The sequence below is a fragment of the Aptenodytes patagonicus genome, chromosome 6 (genome assembly GCF_965638725.1).
Source record: "Aptenodytes patagonicus chromosome 6, bAptPat1.pri.cur, whole genome shotgun sequence".
NCBI lineage: Eukaryota > Metazoa > Chordata > Aves > Sphenisciformes > Spheniscidae > Aptenodytes > Aptenodytes patagonicus.
In genome coordinates, this window is record NC_134954.1 from 6,606,321 (window position 1) to 6,628,506 (window position 22,186).

At 35.7% G+C, this 22,186-nt stretch overlaps 1 protein-coding gene across 5 annotated transcripts in view; it reads right to left on the reverse strand.

Moving 5' to 3' along the window:
• The window catches only part of XRN1 (5'-3' exoribonuclease 1), a 37,930-nt gene that overhangs the window by 12,811 nt on the left and 2,933 nt on the right, over positions 1 to 22,186 (reverse strand). For 4 of the 5 annotated variants that reach the window (XM_076340991.1, XM_076340994.1, XM_076340990.1 and 1 more), the window contains exons 2-28: positions 21,750 to 21,982; positions 20,318 to 20,415; positions 19,832 to 19,941; positions 19,628 to 19,738; positions 19,310 to 19,392; positions 16,997 to 17,084; positions 16,713 to 16,881; positions 16,430 to 16,497; positions 15,284 to 15,418; positions 13,835 to 13,901; positions 12,946 to 13,051; positions 12,478 to 12,567; positions 12,175 to 12,331; positions 11,715 to 11,834; positions 10,510 to 10,679; positions 8,532 to 8,652; positions 8,336 to 8,434; positions 6,531 to 6,634; positions 5,885 to 6,016; positions 4,984 to 5,146; positions 4,409 to 4,522; positions 3,833 to 3,931; positions 3,554 to 3,669; positions 2,523 to 2,669; positions 2,046 to 2,135; positions 898 to 1,033; positions 109 to 165 (exon numbers count right to left, since the gene is read on the reverse strand). In XM_076340991.1, the coding sequence (XP_076197106.1) occupies positions 109 to 165; positions 898 to 1,033; positions 2,046 to 2,135; positions 2,523 to 2,669; positions 3,554 to 3,669; positions 3,833 to 3,931; positions 4,409 to 4,522; positions 4,984 to 5,146; positions 5,885 to 6,016; positions 6,531 to 6,634; positions 8,336 to 8,434; positions 8,532 to 8,652; positions 10,510 to 10,679; positions 11,715 to 11,834; positions 12,175 to 12,331; positions 12,478 to 12,567; positions 12,946 to 13,051; positions 13,835 to 13,901; positions 15,284 to 15,418; positions 16,430 to 16,497; positions 16,713 to 16,881; positions 16,997 to 17,084; positions 19,310 to 19,392; positions 19,628 to 19,738; positions 19,832 to 19,941; positions 20,318 to 20,415; positions 21,750 to 21,982 (3,183 nt within the window). The remainder of the gene's footprint in view (positions 1 to 108; positions 166 to 897; positions 1,034 to 2,045; positions 2,136 to 2,522; positions 2,670 to 3,553; positions 3,670 to 3,832; positions 3,932 to 4,408; positions 4,523 to 4,983; positions 5,147 to 5,884; positions 6,017 to 6,530; positions 6,635 to 8,335; positions 8,435 to 8,531; positions 8,653 to 10,509; positions 10,680 to 11,714; positions 11,835 to 12,174; positions 12,332 to 12,477; positions 12,568 to 12,945; positions 13,052 to 13,834; positions 13,902 to 15,283; positions 15,419 to 16,429; positions 16,498 to 16,712; positions 16,882 to 16,996; positions 17,085 to 19,309; positions 19,393 to 19,627; positions 19,739 to 19,831; positions 19,942 to 20,317; positions 20,416 to 21,749; positions 21,983 to 22,186) is intronic. The other variant, XM_076340992.1, reaches the window with a different exon arrangement.

Sequence of the window (22,186 nt, forward strand, 5' to 3'; positions counted from 1 at the left end):
CATCAATACTGTCCTAAAACTCCACTCTCTGAAAGCTGGTAAGCTTAGGTAAAATAAATACAACCTGGACAACGTAACTTCTAAAAAAGTCCTTTTCGCAACACTTACTCTGTACAGCAAATGGGGTTTCACAGTTACTCGCACCTTCTTGTTGCTCTTTCTCTGCTAAAGGAAAGGACAGAAAATAATTACAAACTAGCGTAGGAACCAACACTGGATTTCAGGTACAACAAAACCTGAAAGATAATGTAGAATTCTTTTGTTTCTTTTAGATAAAGGTATACAGCATTCATGAAGTCTTTAGGATGACTAAGTCTGTTTTTTAAAACACGACTGATTTCTTACCAAAGCTTTTGCATTGTTTGGCTAATTCCAGAATTCACACCAATTTTATTATCATGTCCTTGCAAGTAATTTCAAAGAAATCAGCCCATTATTTCATGTGGCTTTACCTTTAGCTTTTGCTTTAGCAATTTCCTTGGCTCCTTTTTTGACCTGTGGCCTTCAGGAAACAACTTTCTAATTTTCCTCATACCAAAGAGAAATTGCAAGGGAAGAACAGCTGGGATTGCACTTCGAAACAGCACTTCAGTAGTTCAGAATATATACTGACACCTGTTCCTTTCTGAAATCACCAAAAGGCAGAGTTTGGAGTATGGCCTAATGCTGCTGAACCGCCTCAAAAAGAGTGAGTCGATTAAAAAGATTAATAATGAGCTCTTCTGAATTTCTGGCACAATTCACATTACAAATTCAGACCTTACATTACATGCTGTATTCTTTTTCTTTGGAATGAAAAGTAATCTTCAATCGTCTTATTCTAATTCAAGAACTTAGAAAATAACGAGCAGCTGCTTTTTGGTTCACCCCTGCTCACAATGATGTCAAGCTGCATACCTTGCATTTCTCTATTTCTTCTTCAATTTTCTCAACAATGGCTGCATCCAAAATTTGCAAGTCACAAGATGAGCGAGACAAAGCAGACACAGGATGTGCCTTTAACCAGGCAACAATTTCTTGAACTTTCTCAGCTCTAAATGAAAAAGGACATGAATTAAAACTTTTAACTACATAAACTAAGCATTTTACCACGTTCCCTGATTTAATAAGTCAAGTATTATGATATAGGCACAATGCTTGTATAGATTCATAAAGTAACAGAAGAGTACTGTATGAGTTTACAATAGGGGCTAAAAAAAAAAAAAGTAACTAAATCACGCAATACTGTTTCAAAACTATAACCTGAAGTTTTGTCTCAGCCAAAAAGAAAAAAAAAAAGAAATTATTTAAAAGTATTCAGTAAATTATGTTTGCATCCAACCAACTAACCATGTCCAGCTGTGATTAAAGGTACTGTGACCAGCTGTTTCTCACAACACAGTAAGAACGAACTTCAGGGCATGCCTCTGGTAAAACGGAGCAACAAACCTGAGGTTCTTACAATAGAGGAGTCCCACGACGGTATATCTGCCTGGTAAGAGTCCTGAGGAGTGCAGTATCATGCAGACTTACCAACTCAAGCCCATGAATAGGGCTTACTAGCTAATAATAAAAGCTTTTTTTAATGTTGCTATACTGTATCTGGAACCAAGGTTGCTTCTTGTCTCCCATGAAATTGACTGAATGTATACTAAAAATGTGCGAAGTGCTTTAAATTTAGTACATATTTTTCAAATTCAAAGTGATCTTAAACAATTAAAATAATTATTGCTTATTTTCTCAAAATGATCTTTTAGTGACTTTGTGACTATTCATAACTAGACTACGCCTACTGAAGGTTACTTTAAAAGCAAGAATTACAAAGTAGCCATCAAAAACTAGATCTCTCATTTATTGGACTTGAGATAGGAGTCTGACAGAGACTTGGAACGTACAACATTCTGATAATTTTTTCAGAGTCATCACTGAACAATCATGCTGCTCAAGGAACAGCAAGGTTTCAGTTACATAGCAGCCACTATACGATCACCACCAATTTCACAATGTTATCATCCTTTATTCTACTTATTCCAGAAAAAAAAAAAAAAGGGAGAAAGGTGGTTTACCCATTCTCATCCTCTCCAGGCCAGATGTCATCTTCATAGAAGATATCTTCCTGGCTATTCTTGGATATATAATTAAATAGTTCAGGGACCCTAAAAAAAAAATGAATAAATGGAAGACAAATTTAGTTTCACATCAGCATAGACCACAAAAAAAGCCTCATCAAAACAAACTTTGACGGGCTCCAAAATTTCTGGAGTCCAGACAGATTGTTGGGTTTTTTTTTTTTTTTAACATAATTTAGTGTCATACTGTTCATTTGTCAAGGGTAAGCTGCTGACAAAATTACTCTATCCCAAAACATGCTTCTCCTTGGAAGGAGAGACTGTTGGAAGGAGAATATTGGAATAAAAGAAATTCCATTAAGCAATCTCCAAAAGCAAACTCGTCAGTTCTTAGAAGATCTGTGTCCAGAGGACAAAATCTGAAGACTGATACAAAAGTGGATAATTTGGATGACGTTCATATCCAATATTTACCTTTCTAAATACTCAGCAAGTAGTTGTTCTACTGCAGAAGAATACATCCATTCGTTTCCAACCTTCTTAGTATAGCCAGGAACTTCTTCGTTTTTCTTATTGAACTTCAGGTTTAGCCCCACATTTGCTTTGTGATCTCCATGAGGACTGGAAATAAGAAAAAGTTTATTAACTTGCAATGATATTTACAGGTGTGCGTACATACATTAAAAAACACATAAACATAAATCCTCAGCCTTAAACCACAGAAAAACTAAATTCATTGTATTGTTTACTTGTTAGCATCGTGACAGCTGTAAATGTTACAGGACATAAGCTGTGCTACAGTAGCTGTCCACATGCATGCCCATATCGTATTGCAAAGGAGGCTAGGGAATATTTTACCCTTCTTCCTTAATTGAGATCTAATCAACCACAATCTACCCGGCATTTACCAAGATGTAGAAGGATGACCCTGAACAATCAGTGGGGAATAAACGTACACATTAAATCACAAGAAGATGCTCATGCATCAACCACTTCTTTAGTGAGCTGTCCTAGGAAACCACAATTCTGACATTCAGAGAACTATAGGGATCACCTCCCTTATATACTTTAAGCAGTTTTAGTCTTAACTAGCTCTTCAAAAAAATTACAGGTACAATTATTATCCCTTTATACTAGCAGTAATGATAAGTACAATGAAATTAGATCCCAATTCCACTTTTTTTCTCAGTGTGACAAAGTCAGTTCAAACTCCTGCTTCAATTATGCAAATAGCTAACCAGGAAAGTCGATTTATGTCTTTCTACAATACTAAAGGCAACAGATCAACTCTCCAGTAAACAGAATTTAAGAAGTTGTTTATGATAAGAGAGAAAAAAACACTGCATATTAATTTAGTTTACAGCAAATATACTTTAAAGAAAGCTTCACATCACAAAACAGTTATACACCTGATAAGAAAAGCACTTAAATATAGCAGAAATTTTGTAGAGTTGTATTAGAATTTAGAAGCTTCTCTACAGTCAAAATTCACAAAGAGAACTTACTTTTTCTTTGATCCTCTTCCAATAAAGATACTCCCTGTAAATCTGGAGACAAGATATCCACTTACTCCAAGACGGCTGGCCAAAATATATGCAGGATTGTATTTCACGGAATATTTCTTTAAAACAAACAAACAAAAAGTATTGGCAATTCCTGAAGGATAAGGATTTTTATACAAAAGGTAAATTAATAATACGGAAGCATCCCTTAAAGACATTTACCATTGCAAAATATATTTGACACATTGTTTAAGCTTTTACTGGAAAACCAGAAGCACTTACATGCTGGTTCTGTATTAAAGGATCAAGCTGGGGTTCACACGGAATATTGAAAACTACACGAATTCTACCTTCTGGGATCACATCACGTGAATCTTGAACCTTGGAGAGAAACACAACACATTAAAAATGTTATTTAAAAACAGCAGTCTTCGGATACTAGACCTTGTAGTCTACTTTATCAACAATTTTGCTGCAGTAGGCACAGAGATGCTTTGGGATTCATCATCTTGCCATGACCTGTACACTGCTTCCTCACAGAGGCAATCAAACAGCAGTAAATCAAAGGAAACGGTCCCAAATGGGAACTCTATGTATTGCAAATTATTCCAAATAATTAATAAAAATAATCCTGCATTCAAGCTATGCTACCTTTTTCCTGTTATGCCAGCAACAGTGATAGGGAAAGCAGAAGAACCCCCTCCTCCTTTGACTAAACCATCAGGGAATCTTTGATTTAAAATTCTAGATAGCAAATGATCACTACTGCCACACAACATCTTAGATATTTTAGGCTTGCAAAGAAAGAAACCGGGGGGGGGGGGGGGGGGGGGGGGGGAAGAAATTATTGGAACTAACTTCTCCCATGCAGCCATAGTAAGGAGATCCCAGCATAAAGGCTGTACTTCCAGGAGGAAACAAGTCATCCAAAGTTTTGATGTTTGAAAAACGAGAGTCAAAGGCTTTGATATCCTACATGAAAAAGACAAAATTGATGTTAAATATCATTCCGTTCCAGTAGAACAATTAAAAAGTTCATATAAATAGACGCTTATTCTAAAACATTATCTGAGTCTGAAATAATTCATTGAAGGCAAAGACGTTAATGCTATATTACAAATGCTGTCACACAAGCAACTATGCTACCTCATTGAGCACCACCACTGTACTTCATTCAAAATATCATCAGTAAAAAGATGACAAAAGCCATTTTTTCAGTAAGTTCTCTAAACTGTGCAAGAGTCCCAATTTTTGTGACAAAATACTTGCCTAAGCACATTAAATTAACATTTTTTTTATATAATAAATTATGTAAGATGCTTATTTTTGTTCATTCTTTTGTTTTAAAGAAGCATACACCCCCACACACACCCCCTCCCGTCCCAATGGAGTAAGGAGCTATGCGCAAGAAGATACTGAACTTGTGTATTTACCTTGACAACAGTTTGGTAAACAAAAGGAAGAACTTGTTTTGACCACTGCTTCTCCAAATAAACTTCTCCATTTTGGTTTAGTTGATACCTATTACCAGTGAGTAACTGAGCATATACAACTATTGATGTTTCATGAATAATTATTCCTTTTCTTCTCTGGTAGCTGAATACAAAACAGAACATTTAGATTGATTACAATAAACAGAACTGAACCAAGACAGTGGAATTTCTTGATACAAAAAATAAAAAATAATAATACTCTTAACAAAAGGATTCTAATAGTTTGCTTCCTGTTTTGTAAAAAATACCCAGAACAAATGGCTTAACCAATTGCCTATCCATTGTTGCACAGCCATCACTACATAGCCGAGTGTGTTAATTTAAACACATTTTACCTTTACAGTGGGAAGGGTTATGGGTAATTAAGGCAGTTAACTCAAATGACAGATAATAAAAGGCAAGCTACTGTAACTCAGTTGTGTTCTACTGGGCACCCACACTCTAGAAGAGCAAGAGCTGTATTCAAATTTAGCAATGCTAAGCTATTGAAGTTGTAACTTGATACTGTATGACTCCATCCTATATACTTCCTACAACTGAAGATTACTAAGACCAGAACAGAAAATTGAGTGGGAGAGTAAATACTGAATCTCATTCATTTGAGAATTCTTTTGTAACAGCATCTAACTTTAAATACCTAGGGACTAACTCCATATATTCTGAAATTTCAACATAAGCTCTTTTATGTTGGTTTTTTTTTTTTTTTGATTCCAGCAGACTTATTAACCTTTACCATCAAGTATGCAGCAGCTCTTCTCTACTCCTTAGGTCTGTAATACAGCAACAAAACATAGCTAAGCTATAAAATGCAAAGTTACACTTTAATTGCAAAGTTACTTACTGCTCTGAAATGCCTTGAACTTCTTTTAACCACATGCTTTGCTCCTTATCTCCAACATATGCCACTTTAGTTGGGGGCACTGCATTTCCCATGTAAAGCTTCTGTGTGCCATGTGGTTCCTCCAAATAAAACCTTGAGAATATTATGATAGGTATGAATTTAACCAAATAAGATTAATCTAGACATAACCAATTGTGAGCAAAACTTAAAAATTTTTTAGAAATTACTTGTTAAGGACATGGAAAACTTGCAGCATCGTTTTCTCTACCCCTTCCACAACAGGTCGCAGCGTATTTTTTATAAAAAATACCAGTGCACGTGCTGAAAGGAAGATTGTATAGAAATGTTCTCTTTTACATTATTCTGTGTAGATTTCTGTGCAATGTGTTTTTCCCTCAAAGAAAAAAAGCTCTCACAAACTTCTACATCTATAGCACAATACTGAAGGACTCTACTTCTACAGAGAAAGCCAAACCTCAGAACAATGTTAAACAAAGGTTCTTCCACCAAGCCACCTTTGATACATCTGGACTAATTTGCTGTTAGCAAGTATTACAGTAAAACCAGAACTTTTGTACAGCCTAAGGAACTTATTTTCCATAAAACAATAACGATGACAAACAACTATCTATGAAATGTCTCTTACTTAGTTTCTCCATCCGACACAGCAACAACTCTGGCTTCTTCAAGGTGCGGCCAGTTAACAAAAACACGCTTTCCAAGTACCAAACTGGCAACATTTTCTACCATCTGAAAAAACCCAGAAGTTACTATTACTAATTGTTCAACATATTACAAGATTTTTGTTGAAATATTTTCAAACTGTTTTTGCAATAAAAACTACTCGAGTTAAAGAACACGTTTTCTTGCAGAGTAAAAAGCTCATTTTAGCTCATTAAATTATATTTTGATACATATTACAAAATCTCTGATTAGAAATGGAGAATCATATTTCATTTTTTAGGACAAAGTATTGTATTCCAAGTGTGGCTCTTTACATACAGCATATGTTAGCTGTAAGACCTGGGTTGGTTCACATTTCTGGTATAGGTTTACTATGTACTTTTCTTGTTAAATCACTTAGAACTGTTTGTACCTGTGGGACACAATAATCAAACTGACAATTTGAGATTAGTGAAATATTTTGTACCATCGATTTTACTTTTGTGTTTCACTGAAATAAAGAAACAGCACTTATGTCCAGGACTTTGCTAGCATCTGTAATTTTAGTCTCACATTATGTTCTATTTTTCCAATGAGTTTCTGCTATTTTTTAATCTATTATTGTGGCTCATTAAATTCACTTTGCCACATACCTTGAATATTCACTCTCCCTATCTCTCTACTGTAAAATCCTATCTTCTTGTTTTCCTCCTCTCTCCTTTCCTGGTTTTATTTCTTTATTTATCTCTGAAACTTTTCTTTTCCTGGATTTCTCTTTTGCTACCTGATATTTTTGATTACAAAATAGAGCTGGCTTTTAAAGGATTTAGAAAAAATATTTTGCTGCTTAATGTCTCTGCATCAATTCTTTCCTCTAATTCCTCTATCAGTCAGTCTCATTTTAAGTGGAAGGTGTAAGCCTGCTTTGTGGAGGAAAAGGGACTGATTAAAAAAAGTGTCTATATACTCAGCTACACAAAAGACAAGGGGCACTGCTCTGGAAGCTCTGCTTCCTTGCAATTATACCGTTTCCAACTATTAGTTAGTCAGGAGTGAGTCTCACCAACTCCTTACCTGAGAACATCTGATGGCTACCACAGAGAAATGCCAGAAACTCTACTAAGGAGAATGACATTTAATATTCTGAAGCTAGGACAAATTTAAATCTTTCAGCAGATTCCCAGAATTCTAGACTGCTCCCTGCACAAATTTAGCATTTTAATCCTAATGAACTTTATTTTTTACTATTGACTCCAATAGTCAACAAAAGCTTTCAGCGTGAACTAATACCATTGATGTTTTCAGTGAACTGATTCAGCTGATGTTTTCAAAATACATACCAAGAATACCCCCACCTAATGGTCTCAATTTTGGGCTGGGAGCTAAGAACTTCAGAGTTCTTACTCCAGCAATTAATTCTATGGCCTTGAGCATAAAGCTGTTTTTCTCCTTCCTTTCTATTAATCAAATTTTAACAACTTAGACATAAAGCTCACTTTGAAATCAAAGCATTACTAGTTAAATAAAGTTTTTTAAAAATCTATTCTTTTAAATTAACTATTCAATATATTTAGCTATTTTTTTTTAAGAAATGTTTGGGGTTTAAATTTTTTTAAAAACTTTTTCAGTATCACTCTAAATGTTTTTCTCCTATAGTACGCTATTGAGAAGATATAAATAACCAACATCTCAAATCTGACTATTTAACAAATGCAGTCTTTTTATGACAAGTTTTTTTGTCTGGGGTTTTTTTTTGGTTTTGTTTTTTGTTAGGAGCTGAATGCTTACCTGTTCTTTTGAGTTCTCATCAGCTATGATTTCTAACATCATGTTCTCTCCATGGCTGCTTTGCTGAAACACCTGTACGCCACTTTTTCTAAGATAGAACTGGGTAAAAACAAAACAGCACATAAAACTTACTTGAATTCTTACATAGTTATCTATTAAATACCATTGAAAATGTCAGAAGACAGAAATCTTTTACCTTATGTTTAATGTGCTTTAAGGTAGGAAATCCACAAAAATATAATGCACTCTTGTTGATTTTAGTTATCTTATTGTGGGTTATTTCTACGTGCCAAGCATCCAAAGGTATTGTTTTATACCTAAAAAACAAGTTGCACAACATTTGCTCATACAGATTGACCTTTGGCTCTAGAAACTCTCATTACTCATTCAAACATTCATTAATTGACAAACCCTTTGACTTTCCTGTAAGGTGGCAATTAATTTAAGCCACTTGGAACCTATACAAAGGACTATAAAAACCCATGCTATTGCTGCAACGAGCCTACTCATTAAGAAAAAGACAAAACTTCAAGCCATGCTATGTCCCAATCTCACTATTTTAATTCATTGTTATTGTCAAGTTCTAAACTAGCAATGGTCCCGTAGGGTGTCATTCATCTTCACAACTATTCATTCTTCACTGAGTGTAATCCTGCAACAGGCATTCCTCCCCTATTTAAGTTTGACTACCAGTAAGGTTATGTTTCCATTTAATCTTGAAACGTCAGCCTGCGTTAAATAAAGCTGGCTACTTTCAGTGAGAGGAAAGCGAACAACGCACTTGTGTTCAACTCTGTGCACTGGATCCAAACGCTTACAATTTTTTACAAATTGTCTGGAATTGGTGTGCCGATAAATCATCACTATGATCAGATATTTGTGCCAGCCTTTCATCCTCTGTGTCATACAAAATTTAGTAATTCCCTAGAGTGCTCTTGCTGACTTGGCATTGGTTCATCTGCTTTGCAAAGTAACATTTGAAGAAAAGGGACAGATACTTGGTGAATGGAGTTACATCCAGTTGGCGGCCGGTCACAAGCGGTGTTCCCCAGGGCTCAGTACTGGGGCCGGTCTTGTTTAATATCTTTATTGATGATCTGGATGAGGGGATTGAGTGCACCCTCAGTAAGTTTGCAGACGACACCAAGTTGGGTGGGAGTGTTGATCTGCTCGAGAGTAGGAAGGCTCTGCAGAGGGACCTGGACAGGCTGGATGGATGGGCCCAGGCCAACTGTATGAGGTTCAACAAGGACAAGTGCCGGGTCCTGCACTTTGGCCACAACAACCCCATGCAGCACTACAGGCTTGGGGAAGAGTGGCTGGAAAGCTGCCCAGCAGAAAAGGACCTGGGGGTGTTGGTCGACAGCCGGCTGAACATGAGCCGGCAGTGTGCCCAGGCGGCCAAGAAGGCCAATGGCATCCTGGCCTGTATCAGAAACAGCGTGGCCAGTAGGAGTAGGGAAGTGATCGTGCCCCTGTACTCGGCACTGGTGAGGCCGCACCTCGAATACTGTGTTCAGTTTTGGGCCCCTCACTACAAGAAGGACGTTGAGGTGCTGGAGCGTGTCCAGAGAAGGGCAACGAGGCTGGTGAGGGGTCTGGAGAACAAGTCTTACGAGGAGCGGCTGAGGGACCTGGGGTTGTTTAGCCTGGAGAAAAGGAGGCTGAGGGGAGACCTCATCGCTCTCTACAACTACCTGAAAGGGAGGTTGTAGCGAGGTGGGGGTCGGTCTCTTCTCCGAAGTAACAAGCGATAGGACGAGAGGAAATGGCCTCAAGTTGCGGCAGGGGAGGTTTAGATTGGATGTAAGGAAAAATTTCTTTACTGAAAGAGTGGTGAAACATTGGACCAGGCTGCCCAGGGAAGTGGTGGAGTCCCCATCCCTGGAGGTATTTAAAAGACGTGTAGATGAGGCGCTTAGGGACATGGTTTAGTGGGCATGGTGGTGTTGGGTTGACGGTTGGACTCGATGATCTTAGAGGTCTTTTCCAACCTCAATGATTCTATGATTCTATGATTCTACTTTTACCGTGCCAGCCACAACAAGTAACATCTAATTCAACATTTTACATTTTTCAGTGTATATATTGGCATATACAAGCTTTAGTTAAAATGCTAATAAAAGTATTCTAACTACTTTTAGTCTACTCTAAAATACTTATGCCAGCGTTACCTCGTATGACATCTTTCTACTGCAGGGAATTTCTCTGGCCATGGTGACATGTACTGGAACTCTGCATCTTTGTCATACCAGTACATTAAACAAGCACTGTGAGTATTTCTTCGTTTCTCTTCTTCTTTCAGGCACTTATTACAGGATTCCATGGCCTGCAGCAGTCGTTTCTAAATTTTAGAGAAATCAGCATATGTGAAACTGGCAACAAAAATTAGCATGGAAACATCTACATTGGCAAAGTAGATAACTGCACTTTTCTGGTTAATGTGTTAGTTTTCTAATTGCAGCCTCACCCTTCCTCACATCCCAGCTCTCCGATAAAAATAGGACAAGTACAATGGAATGGCTTTGGAGAATAAAGATTACCTTTTTGCAAATATGTTTCCAAAGGCTAGGCATATTTCGCCTTTTACATTTAACATACAGAGAAATATTAAAAAGATTTTAGATGTTATAAAATTCTGCAAAATAACTATTGAAAAAGCTTCAAAACCTTACGGGTCATTCAAGCAGCAACCGTTGTCTTCTGTGAGAAGACTAAGTCCTGTCAACCTTTTGCTGTGAACTATGGAAACAACTGGTAGGCACACGCCACCACCTGTATATATCTTAACATCTAATCTGCACTTTTGTTTTCATCCGCTCTTTGATGTGCTCAAATTTAATCTGATAAAAAAGATATTACAACAATGTATATAATAGTGTTATCCTATATGCAAAAGGAGAATGTTACTATTTTATTCCTCTCCGTTAATGTTTTACTGTTTGATTTGTACTTAGAGTCTTCTACCCACTACTGGTGTACATGTGAAGAGATTTTCTGTAAAAAGACTGTTGGTTTTTTTTCCAAGTGTTTCTTTTATTTTACCTACAGACTTTCTGTATCTTTATATGTATATAGGAATAGATTTTTTTTCTCAAAAAATCTGAAACTAAATATTTGAATAGCTGATAAAAAACACGAACAAACAACAAAAAGTCCACATCCCTTACTTAAGACTTCTGCCACTTGAAGCTAACTTTGCTTGTGGTAACTTAATCTAGCCTTACTCTCCAGGCAGCAAACATTTATATTTTTCTGTGGTCTTATCAACTGTTAATTTAAACTTCCATTGAACTGCATGTCTAACTGTTGATTAAGTAAGAAGTTTAACAGCTTTGTTATGAAGCTTTTATAGACAGCAGACAGTGAAAGAACTTACCTCATCAATGAACGGGATTAATACTACAGCCTCCCATTCTTGCTGTTTTCCATTTAGGTCGGTTTTAAAATCCGGTGGATAATATTCGATAATAGGAGAGTCTTGACTGATCATCAAATGCTAGGAAAATACAATAGAGGAATTAAACAACATCAGAGACAATTTAGCACTAATTTGAGGAAGACATAGAGGAAGGCTGGTATTAAAACCAAGTCAAGGCTGAACAGGAACTCAACATTTATCATTTAACTGTGCTAGTCTGAAATTGCTTAGCAAATGCAAAATTTTGTATTTATTACTAACTTTACAATGTACTAAGAATAGTAAGAAATAGACACCTAAAATTTAGAGGCAGAATATAACTAAGAGGACATGCAAAAGTATCAAGAAAAGAGTTACTTTAAAATAAAGCAGACAACCAATAAGCGATAGATAAATGCAATTTAATTCTAAATCCCACCTGGTAGCATTTAGGTAGCAGATCTTTGCTAGCTGCTGGAAGTACAGCAAGAAGCTGTTCAAATGGCATGAAAGGTTTTCCCAGTTCAAATTTGATTTTGAGTTCACCGACGTTGCAAATATCTGACAGATAAGGAGCATAATGATAAGGATAATACCTGCAGGGAAAAAAAACTCTTAAGTTACTTGACTTAATTATAGCACAGCAGTGTTCACAGATCAGAACTACATTAAATGTTCCCAGCATACAAGGTGAAATATTGCTCAATCTTTAAGCAATTTCTCATTTGACAATTTTTCTTACCAGCTCCATGACTGAACTCCATGGTAATAATAATGCAAAATCCATTGTATTGCCTGGACGTAACATTCAGCTTGATCAGCCAAGAAGTCACTTAAAAGAAGAAGGAAAAAAACCTATTAGTTTTTCTCATTTTCACTGGTATATAAGCACCTTGTGCTAAATACTTAGCACCTTGGTACACAGGAATGAAGATAGAGCATTTTGGGAACCTAATAAGACCATGGTTTTCTAGATTCATTTAATACTAATGGATTTTTTCTCTCTGGACCTCAAATACTTGTTAGAGAAAACGTAACTTCCAGCTTTTCTTGCATTAGCCAAAAGCATCACTGCTGCAGTACACTGCCACGTGTTCTCTGCCTTCAACATGAATGCATATTCTGTCTTGTATTAGACATATGCAAAGACTTGTCTTTGGTGTTTAAAAAAAGAAAAAGAAAAAAGAAAAAAAAAAAGGCATAAACTTACTCAGAAACTACTTCTACACCCATTTTAGTCATGTAGTAAGTTCTTTTGTATTGCCTAAACTCAGTTTCAAACAGATCATCATCTTCTGGTTCATCTTCCAACACAGCTGAAAAAGCAGTAAGGGGGGGGGGAAGGATTAACATTCACTTCTCTACTAAAATAAGGTTTGAAGACATTCACTTTTGACTTAATGCCTTAACTTTATTCCTCAATTCACAGTTATAGGTGCTCATACCTTCCTTGCACTGAAAGTAACATGAAACAAAATCTTTACCCAGATGAAGTCTGGAACTTTTTTTTTTTCTTTTAAAAGACAGGCAACCCATTTTGTAGCCCAATTACAAGAACAAGGAAGAGAATATAAGCCATCAGAAAATAATTTAAGAAAATGTTAAAATAGATTTTAAAATTTAATCTTTTTTCAGCAACATCATCTTATATCATGGAGTAAAATTTATACATTTTTGACATTAAATTTCAAAACATGAGCAAAAGACATTTCCTACAAGTGGAATGAGTTTAAAAACATAATCAACACAACCAAAACCCCAAAGCCACATGGAAATCTGTTCATTTGTCTCCACCCGTATAATAAAATACCTAGGCATACAATTATCAAAAACGTAATGTTGTTAAAGATTTGCTCATTCATTCCTTTAATTCATGACGGAAATACTGGTCAGGTAAGAAGCACTTCAAAAGCTTTAGCCCCACTCCCTCTCACCATAAGCCAGTGATGTGCAGTTCCATTTCCCAATAGCTGACCACATAACACTTTCATTTAGATTAAGGTCATCTCTGACATGAAATTCTTACAGATCTTCCAAATCTATACATAAATTAACAAGTTTTTTTGTTATATGTATATGGAAAAGTTATTTGCACTTACTTTTAGGGGTCACAACTTCACCTTCGTTTTTTTCTAAAGCAGCCAAACATATAGAATTTTCCTGAGCCTATTAAATTAATATTTGAGATAAAGTAAAAATACAGAATAATATGCACATACCTCATTCACAACCATATAATCTGCAACTCAAAATGCTATAATAAAGATGCATAAATATTATTATTATTTAGTATAAACCCCACTACATTTCCTTCTCTTGTAATTGCCTAGGGAAAATTATTTTATCCATACAGATCAGACAAAGGAGCAGTCTCAAATAAAATCTCAACTACCTTTAAAAAATATCTGAATATTTGTTTTCCAAAATACAACTATTTCTAAAACTGTGCAGTACACATTTAAGCATTTTTACCTACAACATGCATTGTGCTACAGCATCAGTATGCAATCAAATTTTTAATCAGTAAATTTTTTAAGAGTTCAAATTACTTTTGTGGGAAGTAAGGATACAAGAAATTGTGTTTTAGGGAGTCGAACAAGCCAAACATTCACTTCATTCTCACACTACACACCGTCTTTTGTGTACAGCACTGAGTAGCTTTCAATAAGCAGAATCATTAAGTTGGCCCTCTTCCCCTGTACCTGAGATATGCAAGCTCCTGACTGTCACTGCCATTCAAAGGATCAGTCAAGATGGCTAGCTAATACTATACAGCTGCTCCAAACTTCTGTGGCAAATAAGAAAACAACCACAAATAAAGCATACCTTACTAAAGGAAGAGCTAACATCTTGCTCTTACAAACCACAAACTGCATTAAAGAACAGGGTAACGATATACAGTGACTCATTAAACTTGAAGGAATTTCCTGCTGCTATTCTACACTCTGCTGAAGGCATATATTGAAGGACAGCCAATAGAGGTGGTGGTGGGGAACATGACAATGGGGCTGAGTCAAGATATAGAGAAAGGTGCTGTTCCTTATTAATTAGTTATATCTAGAATTGCAAGTTTAATAACCAATCTGAGATAGTTCATACCAATGAAATGGCTGTTTATCTATTCATTGTCAAATAGTCGGCCAATACCAAGACATGCATGAATGACCTATCAGTGTATCTGAAATATATAAAACGTCCAGCAGGCTATGCATTGAAAAGTAAAACTATAAAGCATGGCGAGTTGGACCATAACTCACCCAGAAGTAAGTTTTGCTGCTGTTGAGGAACAGATAAATTGACACAAAGCATTAAGTTACAGGTTTACGAGATTTCAAAAGTCATAAGAACTTTACCTTGACGTAACCATTTCATCACTCACAACCAGCAATGCATATAGGCAGTTCCTCAAATGTTACATTTTATTACCTTTTCTGATCTCAAAAAATCTCGAAACAGAGGTTTATGCCATTTAATTTGTCTAAGATCAAATTATTGCTTTGCAAAAAGTAACATTCTTATTTCCAAAATTGCGCATGTAAAACACTAACCTTTTGTTTCTTTTGTTTATTTTTTCTGGCTTCCTCTGCTGCAATACCAGCTGCCTCGTTGAGGTATTTATTGCCTACTTTACTTTCAAACCATTTTAGGTCTACAAAGACTTCACTGAAGTGTTCACGATCAAACTGTGCAGAAAGATTAAAGTAAGTTTAGAAATATTTAAGGGACACCAAATTTAGAGTGCTAAATTAACAACGTCTTTTTAGTAGGTGCATTAGATTACATCTAGAGTCATTCGTACATAAACATTTTGCCCTAAACAACTAAACTAATAGATTAATATTAAAAATCTTTTTTCTTAGCAATATATAACATATACCCAAGCCATATTTTGTTTTCTTTCAGTAAGGCAGCAATGGGTAACAAAGAGTTAGGTAGCTTCCACACTTCACTATCAACTCTAGAAGTAGTAGAAGTTTATAGGGTCTGGGTAATATAATCTTGTGCCACACACCCAACCCTTTCATAGTTCCACCCAAGAATCAGAAGACAGGGCTGAAGCAGGGAAGCAGATGAACTTCCTCCTTCCAAGTTCAGCAGAAGGCCGAGACCTTTCCATTTCTATATGGCCTATACCTTTTCTCATCTCTAGGATGGATTACTGCAGCAGCACTTAACAGGATTGCCCCCTGTACGCTAGTTGGTTCATGAAGAATGCTGACGCCTGCCTCTGAGAGATACTAATGCTTCATTGCTCTTTACCAATGATCTTCATAAAAAAACTTGCAAAAAATATTGCTCTCCAAGTTCTTCAGACGTAGCTTACCCTGCAAGAAACTGACCAGCAGGGGAAGCAAAGAATATTGCTGCCTGCAGCATGCTTTGCCCAGTACTGCCGCTCATTACTCAATGAGAACTGAGGACCATGATTCTAGTGGTGAATTCTCATTTGACTTGCAGTACTAAAAGATGCTGGCTAAAGCACAGATCAAATGATTCAATCTTTTTCTTCTTATGTTATGGTATGATCAGACAACAACTGATTGGATCCCATCAGTTAAATGATAAAACAGCTCATTGAATCACTTGTAAAACACAGTCATTTAACAGTTCATTAAAACTACAGCATGGTGTATTTTGGGGTGCTATATTGAGGTTATATTCAACAGGCTATATGTAATTTCGAAGTTACTTACATCTGACAATCTTGTGAGATATTTTTCAAAGCGTTTTAAATTCAGATGTCCATTTTCATTTATGTAACCTATTGGGAAAATAAAGTATGTTTTTTAAATTAACAATTTAACAATTTTAAAATTTCAATTTAAATGCCCCATAGATAATAGAATGCGATCTTGCTGGCTGTCTAAAGAAAGTGTAATAAATGCTGAATATTCTAACATGGCTAAGAAGGTCAATAAATATTAATGCAGGAATGTTAATGTTTCTACTTTCCACAAATAAACTTAGTGTTCTTACCTCCCAGTTCTGGCAAGATAGCCATATATGTTCTATAAAGTAGCGGCAGTGCATCATGATTAATGTGTAAATGAGGTAGATGAGGAATAAAATCATTTCCTACAAGGAAACCCATCAAGATCCAATCATCTATTATCCTTTCAATATCATATTCAAAGGAAATCTTGTCCTGGGGGGGGAGGGGGAAGGAAAAAAGAAAACACCACAGGAGCATAATTTTTATTATCATGTTTGCATAAGAAGACCTCACACATTTCTTCAATCACAGCTCCATTAGAACTTACTTTTACTGGTGAAAATTCATAATCAATATATTCTCTCATCAGTGATAAGTGCAGTAAATGAAACGTGGTTTCCTCTGGTGCACATGCTCTGTAAATGATTCAAAACGTTAAGTTAATAATTTATAAACACACTTTCAACATGTATATTTACTAAGTCCAAGGTTACCTAAAACCAAGTGATCTTACTGGGATTATATCCTTGCAGAAGAAATAACGTATAAACATTTCTTTGAATCTATTTTAGGATCCATCTGGTTTGAGTCTATAAAATTTTGCAGTAGAATCTTCCAAACAGCAGATGTGACTGCACTGTATGGAAAACAGCTAGCTGAGAGAAAGCAGGGCAGCTTTGTGGAGTTCCATGTTGCATTAACTACTTCCTAAGTAATTATCCCATTGCCCAAAAAAGGGACAACATAACTTAACTTTGCAACAAACCCAATATATTTTAAGGTATTTTAGAACTAGTCTGAGTACATACAGAGTACACAGATTCATGTCTAAACTGGCTGGGTTACATTTGCAGTCATTTGAAATGCTTCTTGTAAGAAAAGAATATGCTCAACTTGAAAATATGCTCCATATGTATTCCCTAGTGGCTTCACCACAGCCAAAAAAAATGACAAACCTACTGTTTGTTTATGGCATAAATTAGTCAACATATATTCTGCTGCCTTCTCCTCTGTTCACTAAAATTACTTAACACCTAAGCCAATGTTAGGCCAAAATCAGTTAATACCTACACCAAAAGATTAATGAGCTAAAGACTGATGTATTTTAAATTCATAAAGGACTATTTCACCTTGTAAATACTGTAACTAGCTGGGACCACCTCCAATGACAAACCAGCATAAACACCTGTGTATTCACACATACACAGCAGATTTTGGCCAAAATCCTCTGAGGAAGGTGTGTGTAGTACACAAGCTTATATCAAGACTACGAAGACAAACTCTGAGCTACACTTGGCTGCATAGAACTTCAGACCCAATTCTGTCATTTTTTAAATGTAAGTTTCATACTGGCAAATCCAGGTTGATGCTCTAAGACTCTAAAGACATTTTGCCCCCTATTCTTCATTGCACTGGACCTGAAAATCCTGATAAAACAAGTAATTTCTCTCAGTCAAGAAACTGCTGACAATACATAATTGGTATGTATTTTTACTATTTTCAAATTTCCAACTCTAAGTACTCATAAAAGTGACAATACTGACAGAAGGCAAATCCTGTAACTTCCAGAAGTAAATTCCTGTAATGAGTAATATTACCCAGAAATTACAACAGGAGCCAAATATGGAATAATGCTTGAGGGAAAAAAAAATAATAATGACACCTTGCTTTTTGATTTCACACTTTATTTAATTAATCCCTCAAAAGGTCATCACACTTTTATTTTATATTATTTTTTAAAAAGTGCAGAACAACATTTTTCTTTGCTTAGACTTAAGGTCTTTTAAAAACATTACAATGTTACATGCCAACACTATCAACAGAATGAGTATTAGTGAAAAGTTGACTGCGGAAGACTGAAAAGAAAACTTATTTCTGATGTTTATCATATTGTCCTTGGCAATAAGAACATTTGCTTATTAGCAAAAATGATGCATTTATCTAAACATTTATATGACTTATCACTGTATTATCCAACATCCTTTTTGTATCAAAAAAGTGTATTTCTGCGTCTCTCCCACCTTCTCCCTTTATCCACCAAATACATGCTCAAGGTCCTTCAAAGAAGGAACCTAGCCACGGTAACAGTTATAAAATCAACTTTTCTATTGCTTCAGAATAGCTCCATGTACATGCACAGTTCTGGAACAAATCACCTTGTTCTGACTGACTATAGCCCACAAGTTAGTTCAAATGGGCAAATCCAGAATAAGAGCATCCAGTCAGCCACTTTAAGAGAGTTTATTTTAGTAATTATTCTAGTAATTTACTTACATGCACAAAACCTCAGAGATATAAATACGTTTTAAAAAGTCAGTATCTGCATCAGACAATTATGGAAACAACGTTAGTACAGCCTGGGCTGCTCCATTCATAATATGAAGAAAGAAGCACAACACACCAAAGCTCTAAGGATTTTTTTATCAGCTGTCCTGACAGCACACATTTTCTCATGTAAACAAATTCAAATGCACAATTTAACAAGTTGTCTCTAATTTCATGTATTTTCTAACACAAAAATAAACTAAGACTTTATTAATTTAGTATGCAATCGATAAAAAAAACCCTGTTTTAGCGACCCAGTATCTTTTGGATTTAATTTCATCATATATAAAATAAAAGTAAAGTTAAATCAGTTCACCTTTGAGATTTTTTACCACCAAATCTGACTTCTTCTCTTAAGAGCGCAAAGTGTGCCTCATGACTTGTTAATCCCAGCATAATCTATTACAAAGAGATATTAGAAAGGTCTTACTTCATTATTTTTTTTTAAACTGTTACTTTAAGATTCGAGCAGTATAAAGAAATTTTGCTGTTTTGTTTCATTACAAATTCAAAAGTTTGCAGGGATACAAATGCTTGTTTAATAACATTTTAGAACCTTGTGTGCTTAGGAAGACATCAAAGACATACACACTTTATAAACTTCTGTTGTTTGTATTATATTAACTGCACATACCAAGTCAGCATCTAAGCCGTAGAGACAGTGTCTTGTGTTTGGATCGTGATGGGGCTTTGCTTTTTCTGATCTGATGAACTCCATAATTTTATGCTCACCTTCCCCTGGAGTCTGCACAAAAAAACCCCATAAAATTCATCAGTAAGTTTTTTTTCTATAAAATAAAATTTTATTTAAAATAAAATATTAACAAAATACAATAACCTCATGGCCTGATAAGTAGACTGTTACTCCTTGCCAGGATTTGTCTGTGGAAGTCTTCATATTTACAAAATATTTAAGATGCTCATGCAATCTGGCCATGAATTCAGTTCCTGAAAACAGAAATCTAAGTTAAACACAAAGCTTTTCACTAGTCATTCAAAATTGCATTTACATATCAAAAGTATTAATGAAAAAAAACCCAACCCAACAAATAAATATTCTGCAAGAAATGAAGGAGACAGCTGGTTTTTTTTCCCCAAGAAGTTTCATTTTTTCCCTAGCAACCTAAAATACTTTTAGAATGAGACAGTATTCCAACCCTACTAGAAGTTATTAAAACTTCGTTCCCAACTTACTTGAGCCTTTATCAATTCTGTCCTCTAATTTAAAAAAAAAAAGAAATGCCTTTGGATAGGAAAATAGTGCCAAAATACAGATGCAAAAACTTAAATCTAAACACTTAAAATAATTATCAAATTATCTTACCTGGTGTAATACAGTTGGAGTCAAATCTGGCTTCTGTAGGGAGAGTTTCTCCCTTTTCTAATGCCTTTTTTATTTTGTCCTCTGCCTCTTTTGCTGATCTAAAATAAAGCAGGGTTGGAGCGAGGGAGTAGAGAAAGAATCATCTTATTCAAATGTTAATATCCTAAGTACAGCTTTACTGACAAAATACATATAGTTGATTTTTTAAAGAGTGTTTAAAAAAAAAAGGGGGGGGGGGGGGGGGGCGGGGAATTTAACTCCTGAAGAGTTTGAACTTGTTTCCGATACAACTGGAAGGCTTAAAAATAGCTTTTTTTCCCTAGTAATGATGATAATCTAAATAGTAACTGTATCTGAGCAATGACAGATTACCAAGATGATCATTCAATGGCTGATGACAATGAAAGCAAATTAATGTTGAAACAGTAGGAATACTCGGGATCTAAACATCTGAAAATGCTATCCCAGAACAATAATAGTAATGTAGTTAAACAGAGCAGCAAGTTTGGAACACCATGGGGGTAGGAGGGGTGAACTAACAATTTATCATCACTAGTAATGGAGAAACAAACAAACAAACATCATCCTAGGCTTTCTTGGCCAAGGATTTCATACACACTTTTGAACCAGAAAAAGAGAAGCCACCAATGTCTTAGATTTTTGTCCTTCTTTCAATTCCGCTCCAATTTCCTATTTCGAACTCTTTCTTAATCTCTTCTTCCTCCCAACCTCCTTTTTTCCTTAACAACAACAACAACAAAAGACAAAAACCAAACCCACAAAAAACCCCAGTAGCTTGAAAATATTTTCTCGTCTCTTTTCCCCTGTTTGTTTCTGTTGCATTTCACTCACCATCCCTGTATTGTCTGACCACTGGCTTTCTTTCCTTACAGCAGTCTTCAAAAAAGCTTCCATATCTCCCAAAACATTAATATAATTCTTAACACTGTGGAATCTACTTGCAGCTCTGTATTTGAGCTAGCTTGCTAACTGGTATCAAGAGGAAACCAGAGTTGCATTAGAAACATCATTTCTTCTATGACTGTCAAAGAACATCCCATTATATTTACCAAAAAGGCGTATCTAGAATTAGCATTCACAAATACCAAAGGCTCTCACAGGTTATGAAGCCATTGGAGACATCTGTAAGAGCTCCACTGCAGACTTATTTCACAAAAAACTTCATAGGAAAAAAGCTTCCCCCACCCCCAAGTCCCGCATACATAAGTAACAAGCAAACTTTCTTTTTTGGAATCCCGATTTTAAGTATTAACATTTTACAGGTAGTTACCCTCATTTAACTAAAAATTAAAGCTACTGTCAAAGGCATGACCACTCATAATATATTTTACTTTTTATGGCACACATTTAAGTAAATTTTTTTTTTAAGTTGTTACTATCCTAAAGACAGAGCAAGAACAAATACTCTCACCTAAAACGTCTCCCACGCTGCTGATTCATTTTTGCTCTTGGAGCTACTCCATCAACTGCCATGAAGAAAACCTTCCTTGGTTTAATAATGCGAAACAGTACTTCCAAATAGTGAAAAATATCAGCAAAAATCTTATCTTCTGAGATTCTGAAGTGAACATCGTCATCATTTGGATGTGAACACTGATGTATAATGCCATTCATGTCCAGGTATAAGTTGTCAAATTCTGGAATCTACAAAAGCCACAGTTAGTACCCATTTGGTGACAGCCGAAGCAATGCAATCACTGCCCAAGGCGTGGCTGAGACTAATGAACTCTGGAAACTGAGGTGGGAAGACCGCCCTGGAACCTCCTGCATGCCAATGGGCTAAGAATATCTTGACTTGTTATGGGTTTGTCTGCACTTGCAATCCATTATTACAATTTTCCCAGTGAA